This window comes from Euprymna scolopes, chromosome 32, assembly GCF_053919585.1.
Source record: "Euprymna scolopes isolate OS-2025 chromosome 32, ASM5391958v1, whole genome shotgun sequence".
In the NCBI taxonomy this organism is placed as follows: Eukaryota; Metazoa; Mollusca; class Cephalopoda; order Sepiida; family Sepiolidae; genus Euprymna; species Euprymna scolopes.
Genome location: NC_136513.1, coordinates 6,137,564 through 6,159,342, shown reverse-complemented (window position 1 = coordinate 6,159,342; position 21,779 = coordinate 6,137,564). Strand labels below are relative to the sequence as shown.

General features: G+C 35.1%; 1 protein-coding gene across 2 annotated transcripts in view; it reads right to left on the bottom strand.

Moving 5' to 3' along the window:
• LOC145256197 (glutaminyl-peptide cyclotransferase-like) overlaps window positions 1-21,779 on the bottom strand; it is a 184,272-nt gene that overhangs the window by 10,725 nt on the left and 151,768 nt on the right. For both annotated transcript variants that reach the window (XM_080114809.1, XM_080114810.1), the window contains 2 exons: window positions 13,429-13,581; window positions 6,197-6,299 (listed from right to left, as the gene is read on the bottom strand). In XM_080114809.1, the coding sequence (XP_079970935.1) occupies window positions 6,197-6,299; window positions 13,429-13,581 (256 nt within the window). The remainder of the gene's footprint in view (window positions 1-6,196; window positions 6,300-13,428; window positions 13,582-21,779) is intronic.

Sequence of the window (21,779 nt, the reverse complement as noted above, 5' to 3'; positions counted from 1 at the left end):
GCATGTCTACATACTCTTTACGTAAAATTTCAAATGTTTAGACCAAAAATTGGCTGAATAGTTTACTAGAGACCACAATGATCAAATCTTTTGAACTTTGACCCCTTGGCAGCCAAATTTTCGGCCAAAAACTGATTCAAAAGCTTGCCCTATGTCTGAATACAATTTATGTAAAATTTCAAATGTTTAGACCAAAAATTGGCTGAGAGATAAATTTTTTAAAAACTTTGACCCCAATTTTGACCCCTTAACATTTATTGTTTTGGGCTCAAATTAAGTTAAAAAGTTTGATTCATGCCCAAGTAACCTACATCTAAAATTTCAAGTGTTTAGACCCAAAATTGGCGGAGGAGTTTGGTAGAGTTTTCAAAGGGCAAATCGTTGAACTAGAACCCTTGACAGCCAAATTTCTGGCTGAAAACCGATTAAAAAGATTTTCCCAAATCTCAATACTGACAGTAGTTTGGTAGGGAAATGTACACACACACACACACACACACACACACACACAATTTCACTTTTATAGATAGCTGTGAAACAGTGAAACAGTACTGTATGTGGATGAATATAATGCTCCCTATATAGGTTAAGCATTTGGGGAATGAGATACAAATTATCATTAGCGTATGAAGCGATACTCTTTGTGTAAACAAATTGAGCTTAGGTACTTTGGACAATGTCAAAACATTGTTAATTCATTGCTTGCATAGCAGTAGCCATATAGCGCAATGGTTAGAAACTCCAACTGTCATTTAGGCAATCGGGTTCCGATCTTAACTTGAGGTAGTTGCTTGTCTAGCCGCACTAATGAGCTGTGAAACAGCACTGTATGTGGATGACTATATATATATATATATATATATATATATATATATAATTATTTTTTTTTACTATAATAATTAAATACCTACAGACACTAGTGTTTCATCCTTTCGGGATTCTTCAGTGCAGGGTGTCACGATTACTACCAGTCGAACGATTCGAACCCCGCGACACGAGACATCTCTGGCTCGATTAGCGGAGGCCGTATCCATTCGGCTACTATTAACCGTGTGAAATAGCGTTGAATTTTAAACATTTTAATTTAAATGTTCATTACGTCAGACAGACAGTGATCAAATCGTTATACGATGATCTACGCATAAGAGCTAAATTGACCGACTTTTAATTCAACAGAAAGTGATCAACGATAAGAAACGAATTTCTTAAAGGGGCTGTCATAATTATTTTTTTTTACTATAATAATTAAATACCTACAGACACTAGTGTTTCATCCTTTCGGGATTCTTCAGTGCAGGGTGTCACGATTACTACCAGTCGAACGATTCGAACCCCGCGACACGAGACATCTCTGGCTCGATTAGCGGAGGCCGTATCCATTCGGCTACTATTAACCGTGTGAAATAGCGTTGAATTTTAAACATTTTAATTTAAATGTTCATTACGTCAGACAAACAGTGATCAAATCGTTATACGATGATCTACGCATAAGAGCTAAATTGACCGACTTTTAATTCAACAGAAAGTGCTCAACGATAAGAAACAAATTTCTTAAAGGGGCTGTCATAATGTAGTATAAGCATTCTCCAAGTTACAAATATCAAATTATTTATTACTTTTCAAAAGGTATCCATTACAATCTTGTTTTGTATTATGACTAACAAGCCTGCAAAATTTTGTTATTGTTTCATATTTAGCCATGCTCTTCAGATGTTTACCTGAAGACACCATTTTGGACAACTTACAAGATTTATGTACTCAACAGACTTTTTTCTAAATTTACAAAATTTATATAAAAGTTTTTAGATTTTTTAACCCATTATGATTGGTATATAAAAACCAAGTACATTTCAAGTAAAAGATTAACCTATATATATATATATATATATATATATATATATATATATATATATATATATATATATATATATATATATAAAAACATTGTTTGCATAGACATCTGAGGTAACAAATGAATAATACCTGGTGTAGTATTAGCTCTGATTTTGCTATAAGGCTTCCTCTTTTTAAAATCTAAAAGATAATATATAATAATACTGCTGACTGCATAATTACTCTGAAGAAATGATAAAATTCATCTATATTCATCAACTTTCTCAGATTTATTGGAATCCTCTTAAAAATTCTTCTAAAATTTGCTAAAATTCTTTTTTTTTTTGATGATGTATCAACTTATACAAATGAGTCTTGCAATAGTAAGCCACTAATTGCTTAAAATGCAATGTAAATCTTTGTGAACTGCTTTGCATAATGTGTAAATTTCATCTTTTATATATAACCTCTTGATTTCTACAATACTTCAGGTACTCAGTGTCCTATTTATAGGAGAGCCAATATTTTGGTTTCTAAATAAAATAAATAACTTTTATTCCTTTGAATTTGTGTCGTTACACAAAGTTTCGACTCAATAGTAAATAAAAAAATAATTAGATACTCTGAGACTTAATGGATTAAACTCGAGTTATGGTTTTTGTCTGGAAAAAGAATCAAACAATTTTGGAGCAACACAACGAGTGGGACAATCATAACCTGTGCACATGTTCATGTTATTGTCGTTCAATAATATGCCAAAAATGGTTAAAGCTGTCAATAATGAACTCCTATATAAGAATAGAATAAATAGCTCTGTTGCCCTTAATCTTCATTGTCAAAATTGTTCCGTGGCCTCTGAATTTGTGGATGCACCTGTGCATGGGTCTTTTTTATCTGGATAGTGACAATGAAATTATCTCTTAAAGTGAACTTACACCATAACCTATTGATTTTTGTTTTGAACTGTCCAAGATACACTGCTGATGAAAAATTTAAGACCACTTAAAAATCTTTAAAAAGAAACCTTTTTTTTAAGGATAGATTTTAAACTCTTCTGACTTAAGGTTACCAATACTACAATCTAACTAATACTACAATCTAAAACAAAGTTATGATAACAAAAAGGTACATTCCAAAAATTTTATTTAAAAATTTGCATTTTTATTAAATCAGGCTTTTTACACATGATCAAAATTATAAGACAAGGGTATAAATTGTAAGATTTATGGTAATTCTAATGTTTTTAGTTCAGTTAGAGATTAGCAATCACTGTGTAAAGGTGTTACCATGCATAAAGCAAGAAAACTAACCAAAGTTAAGCGCTATCGAATTCTAGGATTCCATAAGCAAGGTTTGTCACAGCGAGTGATAGCAGCTAAGATAAATTGCAGTAAAACTGTTATTTGCAACTTTCTAAAGAACACTGAGAATTATGGAAAAGCAAAATCCTATGGTAGGCCCCCCAAAATTTCTCCTGTATTAAGTAGGAAAATCAGACGGGTTGTTATGAAAGACAGAGGACTTTCTTCTAGTCAAATTAAGGCAGTCACAAATGCTGATTGCAGTCCAGTAACCATCAGACGACACTTACAATAAAAAGGCGTGGTAAATAAAAAGCATAAACAAATTTCTCGATTGCTTCCACATCACAAAGTGGACCGCTTAAAATTTGGTCATGAATACCAAACCTGGGATGTTGAGAAGTGGAAGAAAGTCCTGTTTTCTGATGAGAAAAAATTCAATTTAGATGGTCCTGATGACTTCCAGCGATATTGACATGATAAAAACATGCCCCTTGAAATTTTTTCCACACATCATAGTGGTGGAGGGTTCATAATGGTATAGGGTGCCTTTTCTTACAGAGGGACGATGGAGCTCCAGGTGGTGCAGGGCCATTAGACAGCGGCTGGTTATGTTAGCATGCCACAAAAAGCATCTTTGATGATGGAGGGTCATCGTTTGTGTGGGGATGGGTGATTATTGCAACAGGATAATGCTGCAATCCACACTTCAAGACGGACCTTGAGCTTTCTACAAGAAAATGGAGTCCATCTCTTAGAATATCCTGCATGTTCACCAGACTTGAGCCCAATTGAAAATGTTTGGGGATAGATGACAAGAGAGGTTTATCGAAATGGCAAACAATATTCAACAAAAAATGAACTTCGTGAAGCCATCTTCAGAAATTGGAGCAGGATCCCCTGCACCTTAATGGAAATCCCTGTTTATAGCATGCCCCAAAGAATTTTTGAAGTCATCAAAAGCAGTGGAAGTAGAACTCATTATCAAGTTTGATTGTTAAATGTTTTCATACACTTTTCATACACTTTTTGTACAATTTAATAAAATTTTGTATCTGGTCTTATAATTTTGATCATGTGTAAAAAGCCTAATTTAATAAAAATGTAAATTTTTAAAATAAATCTTTGGAATGTAGCTTTTTGTTTCCATAACCTTTCAGATTGTAGTAGTGGTAACCTTAAGTCAGAAGAGTTTAAAATCTATCCTTGAAAAAAAAAGATATCTTATAAAGATTTTTAAGTGGTCTTAAATTTTTGATCAGCAGTGTATTTTTAAAACTACTATATTTAATCTTACTTGCAATGATCCTTCTTTCATGAACCTAGAATACTAAAGCAATTTCATAATTATTAAATTGTGTGCATCATGAAAGGCATTCTGGAGATGCTTCAAAGAAGATCTTCAACAAAACACTACCCTCATTACCGATCATGTCATCTCAGACAGCAACTCTAACATGACTCCAGACAAACCAGATTATTTCCTTGAAAGCTATCAGCTACATATGTTGACATTGCAAAATTATTGTGTTTTAACAATCTTCAGACTCTTTTATTGAAATGTCAGCAGGCGAATAAGCTTAAGTAAATGTGTAGTCATGATGGATATGAAAAAATTTTAAATTACTTTTAAGTTTGTCCTTCGCCCGATTTCTTACTAAATTCTTTTCCATGGTTCTGAACATTTTAGTTAAATCCATTTGAATGCAGCTAGCACTTTATTTGTTATTTTCTTTAAGCTACAGACCCTCGCTTCTCCCACTATAATAGTTTTGTCAGGGCTCTGCATAGTAACTGACTCCAAAAACCCTGCTACCAACTTTATATATGAATCTTTCATCGATTTTCTTGTGGACTTCTACTCAAAAGCATTGAATATTTTAATTTAAAAAGTGGTTAGAAACCAAACAAGGCATATTCATTTTAAAGTCCAAAATTTTCAACTCAATATCATCTTCACCAAGGGTATTTTTACTGTCCCCACCCTCCTCTCATTTCTGATCCCTAATATACTCAGAAGAAGCTAAAATATTGGAAAACCCTTCAAATTGGTGTCTCATACATATTTAAATTTTTAATTTTAAATTACATTAAAATTTATTAGACATATTTGAAGTTTTAATGGAGTCACTTGGAAGTGGAGGCATACAGATATTTGGCACATAATCAGTAATGTAGTGATTTGGATCTACTTCCCTTGCTTTTTCATAGAAAATTTTATGCATATGATTTAAATTTCATCAAAAAAGATTTGCAGTTTTAAGGTGGTCATGTTCTGTTAATTTGTCAGGTATACACTTAAAGATTCAGAACCACTTCCACTGTCTTCTCTGATAAATCTGACATAAGAATACACTTTGACATTTTGTGTAGATTTTCTAACCTTTCTATCACAAATACACACACTGTCATCCTGTATATGGAAAGTTGTGATTATTTCTTCTTCCATGGTGGTGGTGGTACTATTATTTTTATTATAATAACGACAACACTTGTATGTAATATGATAATTACTGATGAGACAACTCCAATATGATTTTCAGTTCCAATACAATTATTGATTCTGTTCTAGATTTCTGATTCCAATACAATTATTGATTCCAATTCCTTTATAATCTCTAAACATTGAGCTACAGAAAAAAATTGAGGGGAGGAGTATTGTAAAAACCTATACAGATAGTTTAAAAATCAATAAATATTTATCATTTTTTTTTTATTAATACCAGCAACTGAAAATTAAGTTTTAAATAAAAGCAAATAAACAAAAAACAATCAAAAGAATTGTTTTCTCACATAGGAATTTTTTTTCCTATTTCGATTTTCAAAAAAATGATTTTTCTCGATTTCCAAATCCAAATAATCATTCCAACACTAATAATAATAATACTTGTATGTGATATATACTATATTATATACAAGTATTATTATAATAATAATAATAATAATAATAATAATAATAATAATAATAATAATAATAATAATAATAATAATAATAACCACACTTATATGTGATATAGTAATAAATAACAGCAAAGAAAAAACAATAGCAATAATGCACTTACCAATTTTACTCAGAATTTCAAAAAGTTGTGAAGTTTCAAGGGGGAAGAAATTGTGGAATTTCATCTTTGGACCACCAATCAAATCCAAGAGAATAAAATCGGTCTAAAATAATAATTAAAAAAATGTCAGAAAATTTCTTCCCATAACAAAAAAATATATATATAAATAAGAACATATTTTAGTGTTGCTTTGATGTCTTATCTACATATCATAAATCTGCTTTTCCGAACTTGTTTACATTGGACTCAAAGGCAACAATATTGTAGTCAGTCAAAAAGCAAATCAGCAGAACAGTGTTCCATAAGCGGGCAGTTCTAAGAAAGAAGCATTTTGACCTGTGTAGAGTGAACATCGTCGTGCGACTCGTCAGACTTGTCCAATTCATCTCAGAAAACTATTCTTTTATCAGGTGAGATATTATAGAGGACACGTTCTTTTTAAACATGAAACACAGAGGTAAATCTGATATAAATGTTTGAAACATCCCACAGAGTACAATGGAGAGGTACATTTTGTTTTTATCTTAACTAAGACAACTGAATGATCAGAGGATCCCAATGGAGACTGAGAGGAGGATGAGCACAATTCTGGGCAAGTTGTAAGAAAAATGTCAAGGAGACTTGCATACTGTCTATCAGTGTCAGGCATATGAGTAAATTCATGAAGAATTTGTGTTAAGGGAGAAATTGCTGACAGTACCTCCCCTCATAATTGTTTGTAATGGACTAGCCATCCAACACTATAAACATTAAAGTCTCCACAGACGTGAATGTTAGCTGAGGGATAAGCAGACAGAATGTGATCAATTTTCACAGAGATACTCTCAATGAAAGTAACTCTCTTTTTTTTTCTTTTTTTTTTTTTACGGAGGCCACTCAGAGATAAGGGTTATTGCACAGTAATCAATGAGATAGCATTGTAGCAATCTTTAGTATTGGAGATTTGATAGAGTGTCTTACTTAAGGGGGTGGTTTTTCAGGAATTTGTTTATGTTGGACTTGAAGACATTCAAGTTGTCAGGTGGGAAACAGGCAAACAGAAGAGAGTTCTACAGTTGTGCACTTCTGAGAAAGAAGCTCTGCTCATGGAATCCATGTTTGGATTTAGGCACAGATAAAGAGTGGAGAAAATTATTGACAGTAGTTTCAGCCAGATGGGTGTTTCTCGTGAAAGATTGGCGAGGGGGGACGAGAGATTGGAGCTAAGACGAGTACTCGCCATGGAAATAACGATAAAACAAAGACAGGCTCGCAACGTCTCTTCTGTGGGAGAGAGGTTGCAGGGAAGAGAAAAGGGCATCCCTCACTAAACCACAAAGTCTATTTTGTAATCTGTCAAGGCAGGATAGGCTGTTTTTAGCAGCTCCTACCCAGATGTGGCAGCAGTACTCCATCCTTGGACGTACTTGGCTTTTATACAGATAGAGAATTGCATCAGTAGTGAGATATTTTCTGGAGCGGTAGAAGGATCCCACCATTTTCCCAGCGTCCTTGGCAATAGACCTGATGTACTTGTTCCATTTCAGATCAGGAGTAAAGGTCAAACCCAGAAGCTTGTCAAAACATGGAGCCTCCCCAAGACGAGAGCCATCCATTTCAATTGATGCCAGATGGGGATCAAAGCGTTGATGATGTAAAGATAGAAGCTTGGTTTTGGATGCATTAAAAGTGACCAGCCACCTCTTCCCCCACTGTACCACATGCTCAAGATCAGAGGAGAGAGAATCAGAGAGAACTTTGTCATTTATGGCCTTTGATGTGTTGCCATAGATGGTAGTGTCATCAGCATAAATGTCAACGAATGATTTAAGTATGTGTTTGGGAGATCATTGATGTAGATCAGGAAGAGAGTTGGGCCCAGGATGGACCCCTGAGGGACTCCAGCATTAATACTGTGGGCCTCTGATTTCTGCCCATCAACCACTACTCTTATGAACCTATCGGAGAGAAATGATTTAATGATTGAGAAAACATTTCCAGTTATACCATAGCTGGAAATCTTGTGAAGTAGGCCCTTATGCCATATCTTATCGAAGGCTTTCGATATGTCAAGAGCAATTGCCCTGGAAAAGAAGTCTTTGTCAAGAGATTCACTAATCCTATGAGATATAACCGATAGCACATCTACTGTAGATCTTAGAACCATATTACGTGTCACTAAGAAGGTTATTTCTGCTAAGGTGGTTGATTGCTTCTTTATTTAATATGGATTCCAACAACTTACTCATGACACACAGGAGACTTATTGGTCTGTACTGAAAGGAAGATGACTTTTCACCTGAATTCTTAAATACAGGGCATACTGATGAGGTTTTCCAGGGTGTTGGAAAGCACTTCTCCTTAAGGCAACACTTAAACAGTTTTGTAAGTATGGGGCCAAGTTCTGGTTGGAGCTTTTTTTTTTATAACTGGAATGCCATCAGGGCCAGTTGCTTTACTGGAGTCAAGGTTCTTGATTAGCTTGGCGACCTCATGCACAGATGTTTGTATGTTGCATAGCGTGTTGTCTGTTATAGGAGGAAATATGGGGAGTTGATGGCCATTGTCGCATAGGGTAGAGTTAGCTGCAAAGATCTTGGCAAATAGTCTGGCCTTGTCTGATGCTGACGAGATGACCTCAGGTCCATTGATGAGAGTTGGTATAGAACACACGTTTCTGTTCAAGATCCTGTTTGCTATTTGCCAGAACTGGTGGGAACCAAGCCACTGCTCAGCTACTTTGGGTTTAACAGACTGAGCATATAGCTCTCTTGCATGTTTTATTACTCTTTTACAGTGGTTGCTGGCAGTCCTGAAAGCAGCTTTAGTCTCAGTACATCTATTACATTGGTAGATATGGAAAAAAGTGATTTCTGTGCGCAATGGCAGCAGCACATTCAGGGGAGAACCATGGCTGGCTGTTAGGTTTTTGTTGGAATTTTTTAGATGGTATGAATCGTTCTATACCTACAATTAACCATTCGGTCAGGTCTGATACTATAGAGGACACATCCTTTTTAAACATCGCATGCAGAGGTAGGGCAGATATGAATGTACGGAAGCTATCCCAGTCAGCCATAGAGTATCGATATACAGTATGGTGGAGAGGTACATCTGAAGACTTATTACATTTCATTTTTATCTTAACTGCTACAACAGAGTGGTCGGAGGATCCCAGAGAAGATAGAATGGAACATGAACATAGCTCAGGGGAAGTTGTGAGGAAAAGGTCTAGAAGGCTTGCATACTGACTGTTAGTATCGAGCACACGGGTGGGTTCGTGAACAATCTGAGTGAGATCATAGGTAGTGGCAAAATCATGACAGAACCTCCCCTCGTCATCGGTTTTATTTGAGTGGGTCAGCCATTCCACATTATGGACATTGAAGTCACCGCAAATGTGAATGTTAGCCGAAGGATGAGCAGACAGGATGTGGTCAATTTTCTCAGATATACTCTCAAAGACAGTAATTCTGCTGTTGTGGGGGCGATAGAGAGCAAATATAAATGCAGTGGTGTAAGCTAGTGCAACCCGGAAGCACATATAAAGTAAATTAGGGTCTTCTCTGAAGATATCCCTACCACATGGAAAGCCATGTTTGATGTAGGCACATATTCCATGTCCATGGCGATCTTGGGGGTCAGATTTAGATGTTAAGTTAGAGTATCCTTTAATTATGAATTCGTCTAGGGAAGTGGTTGACCCTATGCCAGTTTCACTTAGAAAGAATATGTCCGATTTCATCTCCTGTAATTGTGTTTCAACCTCTGGAAGGTTGGAACGTAGACCCCTGAAGGAGACCTGGTAGTAGGGGTCTACGTTGGAGGATGGGGTTCTAGGTTTATTCATGTTTTGTTTTTGAGATTTGTCATGATGAGGTTTTGGGATTTGTGGAGCAGGTCGGTAGACTTGGTTGGAGCAGGACAGAGAGGGAAAGTAAAAGAGAAAAAGATAAGAAATTTTTCTTTTTGTAGCACATGATAAGGTAAAGCCGTAACAATTACCCACTAGTATGGCATAGAGAGGCTCTACCAGAAACTACTGTATGGTGGAGAGGTACATCTGAAGACTTATTACATTTCACCAAATGGCAATACATCAGCCCCGGTACTTTGCACCTGCTGATAGGACAGCCTCCTTAGTGGTTAATCTAAGGTTCGGGTCCTTAATTATCAAGCGGGTAACGTCAGCCCAGATGAAACGTTTACTTCCAGCACCCTTACTAGTGACATGACCACAAGGAAACAGGAATTTTCCGACATCTCAGGCTACTCTTTACAAAGTACTACCGACCTGGAAATAAGCTTTTTCTTCACCCCTTGTCAGAAAAATTACTCATTGGAAATGAGGACTGAAGGACAAAAAAGGAGAAGCGAGAGTTACTGGAGCTGCCGATAACACATCCACATGCATTATCTACTCTCCATTAAAAATAAAAGGTGAGAAGGACTTATTAATATCTACTTTGCCCAGTTTAGGATATTACTTGAAGATAATCTCCCCTCCTATATTAATGCATGGATACTTTTGCTTTTATCTACCTCGAGGATGTTCGACCATTCCAGCTCCACCCCATAATAAATATGCTATAATGGAACTTTTATCAAATTGGAAAGTCTGGTTATTTTTAACTTGTTTAAAAATCTGGTTAAGTAATACCTTTAGGGTTACGTATTAACTTTAGATTAGAAGTAATGCATACTTTAGAAGAAAAAAAAAGGCGCATGTTTTTGAGTTCAGATAATATGCAAATATAATTTGGGGACTGTTAAGTTTCATGGGAGACTTTTTTTTTTCTCTCGTTTTAAATATAAGAAAAAGTATTGGTTAATAATATTATATTTGACAAAAAAGATTTAGGAAAAAGATTAAAAGAAAACAAGACAAATATTCAGGATTAAAGTCAAACCTGGAATAAAGAAAAAAAAAAAAGTAAAATATGTTAGTGTTGTCATGGGGATGATAGAGGGAAAATATGAACATGATGCTGTGAGCCAGTTCTATTCCGAAGCACATATAGGGCAATTTAGGATCTTCTGTCGAGATGTCCCTACCACATGGAAAGTCATAATGTAGGCACATATTCTGATTAAAGAAAAACCTGCGCTAAATTAAATCAACTCAAATTTTGTCATTTTTCTATAAATCATCAGCAAAATTTTGTTAATCCCAACACTGGAGCATTTGTTTTAATTATAGAATCACTGTTTATCAAGGCTTGTATCCTTTCCATGATCGGATGGTTATGCCCCCTCCCCCCTACGATCTGGTGAAATCTGAGTGGATCTGTATGTTAAATGGTATCTTCGAAAACTAGAGTGCTGACCACCAGATAGGCTGTAAAAGGGTTTTTTCTGTTTTGTTCCTCAGAATTAGTAGTGTAATTGAATGCCAATAATGACAGAAGTAGTAAGGCCTGGGATGTTGAAGTTTTGTGGTGCACCCATGGAAAGAAAAGCTTGTCTGTAAATCCAGGGACAATGATTCGTACGTGTTGCTGAGGCAAAAAGATTGTTTCAGCTGATTGCCAAGGATTTTATCGACCACGAGTAATGTCAACAGGAGCAGAGAGCACTCCTGGAATTAAAAATTTGGTTTTGCTAGAAGGCCATGAAGTCATAGGTGATAGAGTCGTAATTTCGACATGGCGTAAGGATTAGCGCCACATGTCATTAACTGTGGATTTTGTTTTACAGTAGATTATAGCATGACAGCTTTCTTTGGCAGCGGAGTGGGTATATTTGTTTCCTCTTAAATTAAAGAAGTGAAGTAAAAAAATGTATGTTTTCACCATATATTTTGACATAAAAAGGGGAAGGTATGTTAGGTAAACGCCAGCAATGCTGGGTAGAAGCAATTGTTTAGTTATCTGTTTATCTATCTGTCTATCTAATTATTAGGTTGGTTAAAAAATAATGTTGTTTTTTGACGTTCAACTTCAAAAGATCGTAGCTCCTTTCATAATAAACTTTATTAATCAAAATAAGAATATTAGAATCGATACATATTTGCCGAGTGGAATATTGTCAGTGACACTAACATTTCTAATAATGTCAATATTCCTTCCAAAATGGTTTTGTGAGGATCGACTTCAATTAAGGCTTTCAAATGTTCGTTATCAACCGCAGTCGACTGGCCATGACCGTCTTCATCTTCAAGCCTCTCGTCACCATTGCAAAATTTCTTGAACCACCATTGTGCTACACATTTGTTAGTGGTTCATGGGCCAAACGCATCATTGATATCATGAGTTGTCTCGACAGCTTTTTGGCCTAGTTTGAACTGGAACAAGAAAATCGTGCGGATTTGAATTTTGTTCATGCTGTTGAAAAGCCTGTAAAAAAATGAATGAAGAGATTGAGAACGCTAATGAATAAGATGATTCAATAGAGTGAAAAACGCACTTCAAAATGATATATAACATGGCTATATATATCAATGAATTAATTCAGAAATCATATATAAAAGTAACATATGTGAGAAAACGATATTGTTTGTGCACCAATCTAATATCTATCCATCTAGTGGAGTAAATAACAGAGATTGAATCGTGGGAAATAATAAGCGAGCACGCAGTACAGAAAGGGTCAAAGGGTCAGGTTATGACATGTGTCAAACTCTGATCAATCAGTTTGCACTGGAAGTATCCAAATGGGGACCGAATGTGATGTGTCAGGTGTTCTGGTTTGAATAAGCTGGTTTGAATATCGTTCTGGTTTGAATAAGTGAGTTGGTTTTGAGATACAGAATAAGCAAGATGGGTTAAACAGGTCTCCCCATAAAGGGTCGACAGTCTCCAAATGGATGCAGAGAAATGCCACAAGTCTGAGATCATCGATTTCACTCCATGCTGTGGAAGATGAGATGCCTGGGAGTGAAATAAACCAATATATAAAAACATACCTCGTCTTGTCTGTCTTGCACGCATGCTTGTTATAGCAGAACCCAGCTTCCCAAGACATTGGCAAATCCCCCCGGCAGCAGCCAAAAGACGGAAGGATATGCAGCAACAGGTATGTTATTATAAATGTACTGTGAATTATATGTAATACACACACACGTACCCATGAACACTATTCGAGTCATGGGCCATTAAGACATTTAGGACACAAGGACAATAATCCGTTAAATAAGCAATTAGAAAAATATGCATTTTACAACACAAGTAGCTTTATGCCTTGTCTGGAGCGATTTCCATAAAAAAAAAATAAAAAAAAAAAAATAAAAAATTTAAAAACAAAGTGTTACTTACGATTGAATATAATTCACTGCGTCCATTGGGTTTAATACTTTTTTGCCATTTAGAAGCAAGATGTCTTGAACCGTACAAGGAATCATTTTCCCGCCATTCTCTGACAGATTCCTCTCCATCAAAAAAGACCAATTGCAGAGTTGTCTCGAGATTCTGGTGAAAGAAAATCAGAATTAGATCCAAACAAACAAAAAAAAAAAATAAAAATAAACAAGCAAAAAACCAAATTATCAAGGTCAAGAGTAACTTGCTGGGTTAGAACACCTTTAGGCAAGGTGATTCTCCTTCCTTTCAAAATACATAAATTCATATTTTCAAGCTCTTTCTATTATTTTGGTTATAGTCGAGATTGTCCGATCTTTTGTCTTCTGATTTCTGCTGTCCATTTGTCTAAAATCAGATCTAGTCTATGGATCATGTCTTCATGTGACATGATATCAATAGGAGGAGAGAAAAGCTTTAATATTATATTAGTATTAGTCGCAGTCTTTTGTCAAAGGTTTCTGGTCTTTTTTTTATCTTTCTGCAAGTATCTATTTATGATTGAAGAATTTGCCAAGCGACATGCTTTCATTAAAAATGAAATACAACTTGCTGTCCTTGTTTGAAGGAGATATAGTAATGAATTAAATAATGGAAGTAAATTTATACAAGAAGCATTCCAAAAGTAATGCCTCCTATTTTTTTTTATTCCACCCAAAATGGATCAGAGGAGATTGCAAATTGCATTGTTATGATGACTGAACTTATGTATTTATGATATGAAAGTTTCATCTCTTTGTTGCAGATATTGACGGTGTGAGACTAATGAAGAAACCCCAGTCATGGAAGTGCATCAAAAGCAGAGATGTGTCATTGAATTCATTGCACAAGTGCATTGAAAAAGATGATGACTTTGTAGAAAAATAAATTCTGGAACATAAAAGGTTGCTCGTTTTAATGACACAACTCTCGTCTCTGTAGCTCTTCAACTTTCTGAGCAAAAAAAAAAAAAAAAAAATAGGAGGCTTTACTTGCTTGGCTGATATTATAGTGAAGTCGATGAGCTCTCAATAGTGGTCATTGGCCCCAACTTCAGTTAATATCCTTGTTGGATACTTCAAATCTGTTCTTTTAGTTCTTATGTTAGATAAGTTGATGCCACATTTGCATTCTAAAGTGAAGCATTAGCATTCTTTACTGCTAACATTTAATGCTACTAAGACTAAGCTTCTTTCCTTTAGCAACTACAAAAAAAACCCTTCTCAACCAATGATTGTCATATAAAAAAAAAACCCGATCTGAAAGTCTATCTTTTTTAAAACTTTTCAGCTTAACATTCATAGGGCAACATGAATTGGAACAAATACATTAAGGACATTGCCAAGGCTGTTGTACAGAAGGCGGGCTCCCTCTACCATGCTAAAAAATTACTTACATCCCCAACAGTACTGACGTGCAGAAGTTCAAGTGTAACGTGAACTGACATCTTGCTGCCCAAATCCCTACATAGTTCCCCAGTAGTTGTTGCCCCTGATAGTAGCCCCCTACACCAAAGTGGCAATGTGCCTTGCTTGGGGTGAAAATGTAATAAAAAAAAAAATGTCAGTCCAATTAAGTTTTTTTTTTCTTCATAATGTTGTTATAAGAGGTTGAAGCCACATTTAGACTAGATAAAAAACACATTTACACTAGATAAAAAAAATTTCAACAGTGCAAGAACATAAGTCAATAGCTTTTGATTGTTTCAAGCATCATCTTCGGTTTCAGATCCATTTTACATGCTGGCATGTGTTAGATAGCTTTTAGAAATTAACTTCCAAACTATCTTTGGCCATGATTTTCTCAACGTCAAATGTAACATATGACCGCAGCCGAGATTGAACTCACTACACGAGTTTGTAATGTAATTTAAATCTTGTCCGTAGCTGAATACTTGATGCTTCACCAGGGCTATCAAGGGTATTTTTTATTGTGACGCCATCACTAGATGGGTTGCCTACCACAGCTTAAGAGAAGCGCATCTACCCTCAAGAGAAGGATAGACCATGCCAGTTTCCAACCTGGTATTTTATCTCGCGGTACATACAGCGGCTTGCCTTCCCAAATGGTCACCCATCTGATACTCGCCAGGCTCAATATTGCTTAACTTCAGTGATTTTCTCAAATCCATCCTTATGGCTTCCTCCCATGTTTTTTTGGCCTTCCCCTGCCAACTGACTCTTACTACTTCAATCATTCTACATACCTAGCCCCAAAACTCTCATCCATTCTTTCAATGTGACCATACCATTTAAGTTTTGTTCTTTACACATCTCCTTATACTGTCTTAAGGACCCACATTACACATCTATTAAATCATTCTCATATCATTTCTCTCCATGAAACGCATATCCTCAACACTTGCCAACCAAATTTCACTTCGATATAGCATTACACTCTTACAATCACCCTAATACCAGCTCCTCCCTGTGCTCCAATTGAATCACCAACACTCTCAATAGCCTCACCACACTGTTTACAGTGCCATGAATTCGTATGAATTAACCATGAATTCAAAGGGCCTTATGCAGTGGGGGGGGGGGTACCCCCCCCCCCTCAAAACGGAGCCACTTATAGGCCTTGCATTGTGATCTGTGCTACCTTTGTCTTGGTCACCAGAATTCCAGCTATCTTTCAGTTTGGTCCTTATTTCAGCTGGACTGGAGATTGGAGAGGCCTAATCTGATCAAATGACTGGTCACATCATGTCTTAGTATCTATAAGTTCATCCTCAACTCTATTATTCAATTCTCCTTTTTATTTTCATCCCAAATAAATATTAGAATGCAGTGGTTAAGAGTCAATCATGTTCAGAAGAAAGAAGATTACTAATGCCCAGAAAGTAACGTTTACAAAGAGTACTATTCCCACTCTCACTGTAATATTTCCTTCTGAAATTAATATTTTCTAAAATAATGAATGGTTAGAAAAAATGGAGTCTTCATACAAACAGAAGTGAATGATTATTTTAGTATATGAACACATTTTAAGCATGTTCTTAAAATTATAAGCACAATATTAAATAGAAATAGTTCTTAAACTTTTCTCTATTTCTATCTATATTAATCTATTCTATCTATATTAATAAAATGATAACGATTTTTATCTAACTTTTATCTATCTTCTTCTATTCCGTCTTCTCTTCTCTATATTAATAAAATGATAACGATTTTTACCCTCTAAAAAAAGGCATTGTAGCTTTGCAGACACAGACGCCATATAAAAATTCATTAAGGTCCAAGTACTAGCTACTATCTGATGTACGCTTTGCGATTATTACCAGTCACTTTCATTTGTTACCACAAATTATTATATTAATTCCTAGGAGAGTAACTTTTATTCACATGTAACTTTCACATGTGATAGCACAATAATTACACTCATCATTTCCTCTTCACAAAGCAACCAGGAACATTAATGCATTTGCCACATCTTTTCTCAATAACGTGTCCATGTTTGCTTTTTCTGCAAATACATTTGACATTAGTTCTTTTGTTTTCATTTCTTAAAATAATGACCACTCCCTCTACAAACTCTGGCGAATTTCATTGGCTGTCTGCTTGCATTTCTCAGATTACAGGAATATTGGTTTACAGTATTTTTGCGAATGGTTAAACAATAAAAAAGATGGCGTCAGCCAACGCACAAAACAAATTCAGCTTTTTTTTTCCTGTTGAATAATGAGGTCAACATTTTCGCCAGCTTCATTTAAGATCGTCCAAGCCCATTTGCATTACTCTCGTTACAAGAATCTTGCCACCCCCTCCTTTATTTTTATTCTCATTTTTTTTTTTTTTAAATTTTCATTTTTTTTTTTTTTTTTTTTTTTTGATAATCTGGTAATCTACTGTCCATTCAATAATGATCCACTGAAAAAATTGAAAAATAGAGGAAAACAAAAAAAAAAGAGACGGGGGGGGGGGGTAGGATTCTTCAGGTCCGCTATGTTTTTTTCCTTCCCCTTTGCAAAAGTCAATCATGTTCTGCAAAGCAAAAAACAACAATTTTCATCAACCAAACAACCAAACCAAACCATACACATGAATAAATATCACAAAATATAAAGAACTTGGAACAAAAACGTTTACTAAAATGAAATTAAATAACTCGAAAAGGCTAAAAGACAAAAAAAAACAATCAATTGTAATGATTAATAATATGCTATCTGAAAGTTCTTTGTTGAAACTCCTCAGCTTAACATTTACAGGTAACATAAATTGAAACAAATATATTGAAGACAATGCCAAGGCTGCTGCAAAAGTAAGCTCTCATTACTGTTCTAGAAATCTATTCACACTTGACAGTATCCTGTATCTATACAAAGCCACCATTCTCTCATGCATTGAGTATTGTTGCCATATCTTGACTGGTGCATCTACCACCAGTCTCTCACTCTTAGACAGGGTCCATAAAAGAATTTCTAACCTAATATGTCCTGTACTATTAAACAAGCTCCAACTCCTATTGCCATAATATGCCTCATTTAAAGTGAATAAAAGACTTAAAAACAAAGATTTTGAACCCATCTAGAATACCTTCTATTTAAGGGAGCTGAATGCTCGACGTTGAACCAACACCATGTCTAATTGCACCGTAGTTGAAGGAAGCTAAATAGTAATTACCAGCACTGTATAAGATTTAAAGAGGAACTTTTTGTGGTACTTCAATTTCATTGTCGTATAAACAAGTGCAAGAAGCTCGTTTCGTTGAAAGTAATTAAGTCATTGGTTAAATATTTGGTGCATACATGTGTAATCAATATTGTTAAGGTCAACATGAGAGCAATGAAAACTGGTTGCTTGTGTGGAGGGGGAGGAGTCGGAGATAATTAAATGCCAGTCCAAATATAGATGCAGCGACCTGGAAGGAGAGATAAGGTGCAGAAATATGAAGAATATTTCGTTGGTATTTGTGTTTCGACTTTTTTTGAAACAAAAAACAAAAATATCCTGATTATCTTTCAAGCTCAACATTGTCAACAGATATGTACACTTGAATAAACACTAGTAGCCATAGAAATGCGGTCAACTAATTAAGAAATCATAGATGTGGAGAGCAAGAAGACGAGAAGCCAATGACAATCATGTTTATCAAAAGTCAACATTTATTCTTCAGACGTTTTTTTTTTTTACTTATTTTTATTTTTTTTTTACATGTGTCCTTGCCATATCTGAGAGGCTTGGTCTGTCGGTCTCTCACAGATGTTTGACATTTCTCACCTGTGGAACATATTACTACCGGACTGCTTCCTTACAGACTACAACATGGCAGTCTTCAAACCTATGTCAACAAATACGGTTCATAAACCATCCTTCTCAGTAATCACATTTTATTCAAACCATTCATCATTTTCAATCCTCTCATAATATTCTTCATCATTCAACTTACAATCTAGCCATCACATTAATCTTAACCTTCGAATGTGTTTTGGCCTTGATAATTAGTGACTTGTTAGTAAAAAAAAAATCTGAAAATAATTTTTATGCATTTCTTACACAGAATTTTTTGCAACATTTCGAATTTGAAAAGTAAAAATCACGAAATTTACTCATCTTTCATTACTAGTGTTTCTTTTAAGACATTCACAGCAAGAACTCTTTCTTCTGTTACAACTGAGAACTCCCCTTTTTTCTTCCATGTGTCTAACATCAAACCGCATTTACATGAAAAAGTTTCTATCCAATAACATCCCATCTGTGAATTACATTACCATGAGATTGCTTCCCTGCAGATTACATGATCATTGTTAAATCCATCGTCAACAAATACTTGTTATCAACCATCATCATCAGTAATAAACCTTTTATTCCATTCATCAGTTTCAATCCTCTTATAATATTCTTCATCATTCAACTGACAAATTAATCTCATTAATCCTTATCCTCGAGTGGATTCTAGCCTTGATAAATGACACCTCAGTACAAAAGCATCTGGAACTAATTTGTTAATTGAATTATCTTCCCTTTACAAATTGGTTGAAGTTTCTAAAGTGAGATGGCTCTAGTAGCCAATAGTTAATCGAGTTATCTTCCCTTTGCAAATTGGCTGCTAGAATTAATCATAACTTCAAAAATGAAAATCAAAAAATTTATTTGTCTTTCATTATATCCTTTGAAGATGCTCAACTGAGCTTCAATTTTTGTTTCCTCATTACTCAAGTCTCTGATCTGATATAAGGATAACATCACTAATTAAAAAAAAAAAAAAAACGATTTTTATACAGTACAAACCTTCAAACAACATATGTCCAAATTTGAGCACAATCAGAATATTAGTTTACAAATTACAGTTATGTGAAGCTGCTGTTGCAATTTTTCAAAACAATGGAAAAATTCTCAACACCTTATCAATCAATGCCAGAGGTATTAGCCCACACATTACATTATGTGGAAGTCATTTCCTTGTTTGGTTGCTGCAGAGGAAGAGAGGGTTAAATAAAAACCTGGCCAGAGATAGGCTAATTTGGAACTCAATTTATAAAAGCAGTTCAACACATGCCAACATGTAAAACAGATGCTAAACTGAATATAATGATAAATTATTGATAATGAGTTGTGTGCGATTGTAGATTGCATTGCAAACAAAGCTGACCAACTCTTTTTGTTACGATGGCCATATTAATTAGAACCAATGACAAGAGCTTCTCTTTCTTTAATTGATTATTATTCCAGGATGAGAAATGCTAGAAACATGAAACTTTCATGATATTAATAGTAAGCGTTGTACTCCCCCACCCATATCGTATAATTGATGAGAGGGATGATCCTGAGGTCAGCTAGAGCCTCATTAATTAATTGGTTATTTTAGCTACATGACATAAAGGACATTCAAAGCTGTCTAGGTTACATGGCGTAAGAGAGATTCAAAATTGTTGATGCTAAGGTGTTTTTGAAAATTGGATGTAATATCATTCTCATCATTTTCAGTTTAATAACCATTTTATATACTGGCATATATTGGACAATATATAACATTTGACACACCGGTTCCCAGTCAGATCACCATAGTTAAGCAACGATGAACCTCGCCAGTACTAGATGGGTGACCATTTGGAACTTTCAAGTGCTGTATGTGCTCTCTGCTTATCTGGTTAGCTTTCTGTGGATTGGTTTGGTTTGGTTTTACGGCATATCAACCCTTTTCAGGTTATTTAATGCCGAATCCAAAGATTTTGAAGAAAACTTTTTTAATTAGAATATATTTGTTGTTTTCAAGTCGGTTTCTATTTAACCCATAGTTGGGACCCTAACAGGTACTACCACTCCGGGTCAGAGTGGACCTGGGAGCAATGGCAATTAAAGGGTGGCTCCACACTCCCCAAAGCCTGCAAGCTGAGGCCTCACCACTGGATATAGTTTAAGGTCATATCCAGGACCGCTTTCTGTGGAAGTCAGTTCCTTAATTGAGGCAAAATTCCTTTATAGCTCTTACACCCTTCCTAATACCAACCCAGTGAGGTGATGAGGACCAACATTTTTATTAAGATATCATCTCTAGGTGATTGCTCGCCAACGACCCATTATTGATATAAAAAAAAAATGATTTAATTTTCTTCAAAGTCGACGCTGCTAATCAAATTGTTTAAAGTGTAAATCCACTGTCTGTTACTGATGTAATTAAAAACTAGACATTTTGGCTCGTTCAAGAATGGGCAAAAGTTATAACCCCATTAACTTAGAATAAGTGCTTTATGCCAAATTTAATATGGTTAAAGAGTGTGCTCGTTTTGCATCAAATTCCAACCCCTATTAATCCCTAACTGTGCATCAAAAGACTACCATAATATTATTTTGCTGCATCTTATCATAACGAAGGTGCATACAAAATTTCAGCCCAATCAACTCAGTAGTTTCCGAGAAAATGTAGAATGGACAGACAAACAGACAGACTAAGAGAAATATAATATATTAAAAATTATTTTGTATTGTTTGTTTTTCTTTCAAAGTAAGAGCCTTATAAATAAGAGCATTAATACTCTGCTCTTTTCGCCAAGGTGAGGAGGGTCCAAGATGATAAACGTCAAACTAAATGTGATGATGAAAATAATGACCGAGGGTATACTTTTTTTTATAAAAGTACAGAATAGTTAACACTTGAAAACTTGTAACCCCACCCCTAAAAAATTTACATAACTTATAAAGCAAACAAAACTTTTAACATGTACAAATGATTCTTTGTATTTTTCATAATAGTTTTTAACTCTTCAAATTGTTTCCACATGTTAAAACTATGTTCATTCGTATCATTTAGATTATTCATACTGCTGTTCCCATCTTGAGTCTTATTTCCATAATGTATTGTTCGATATAACTCCTGACCAACTTCAGATG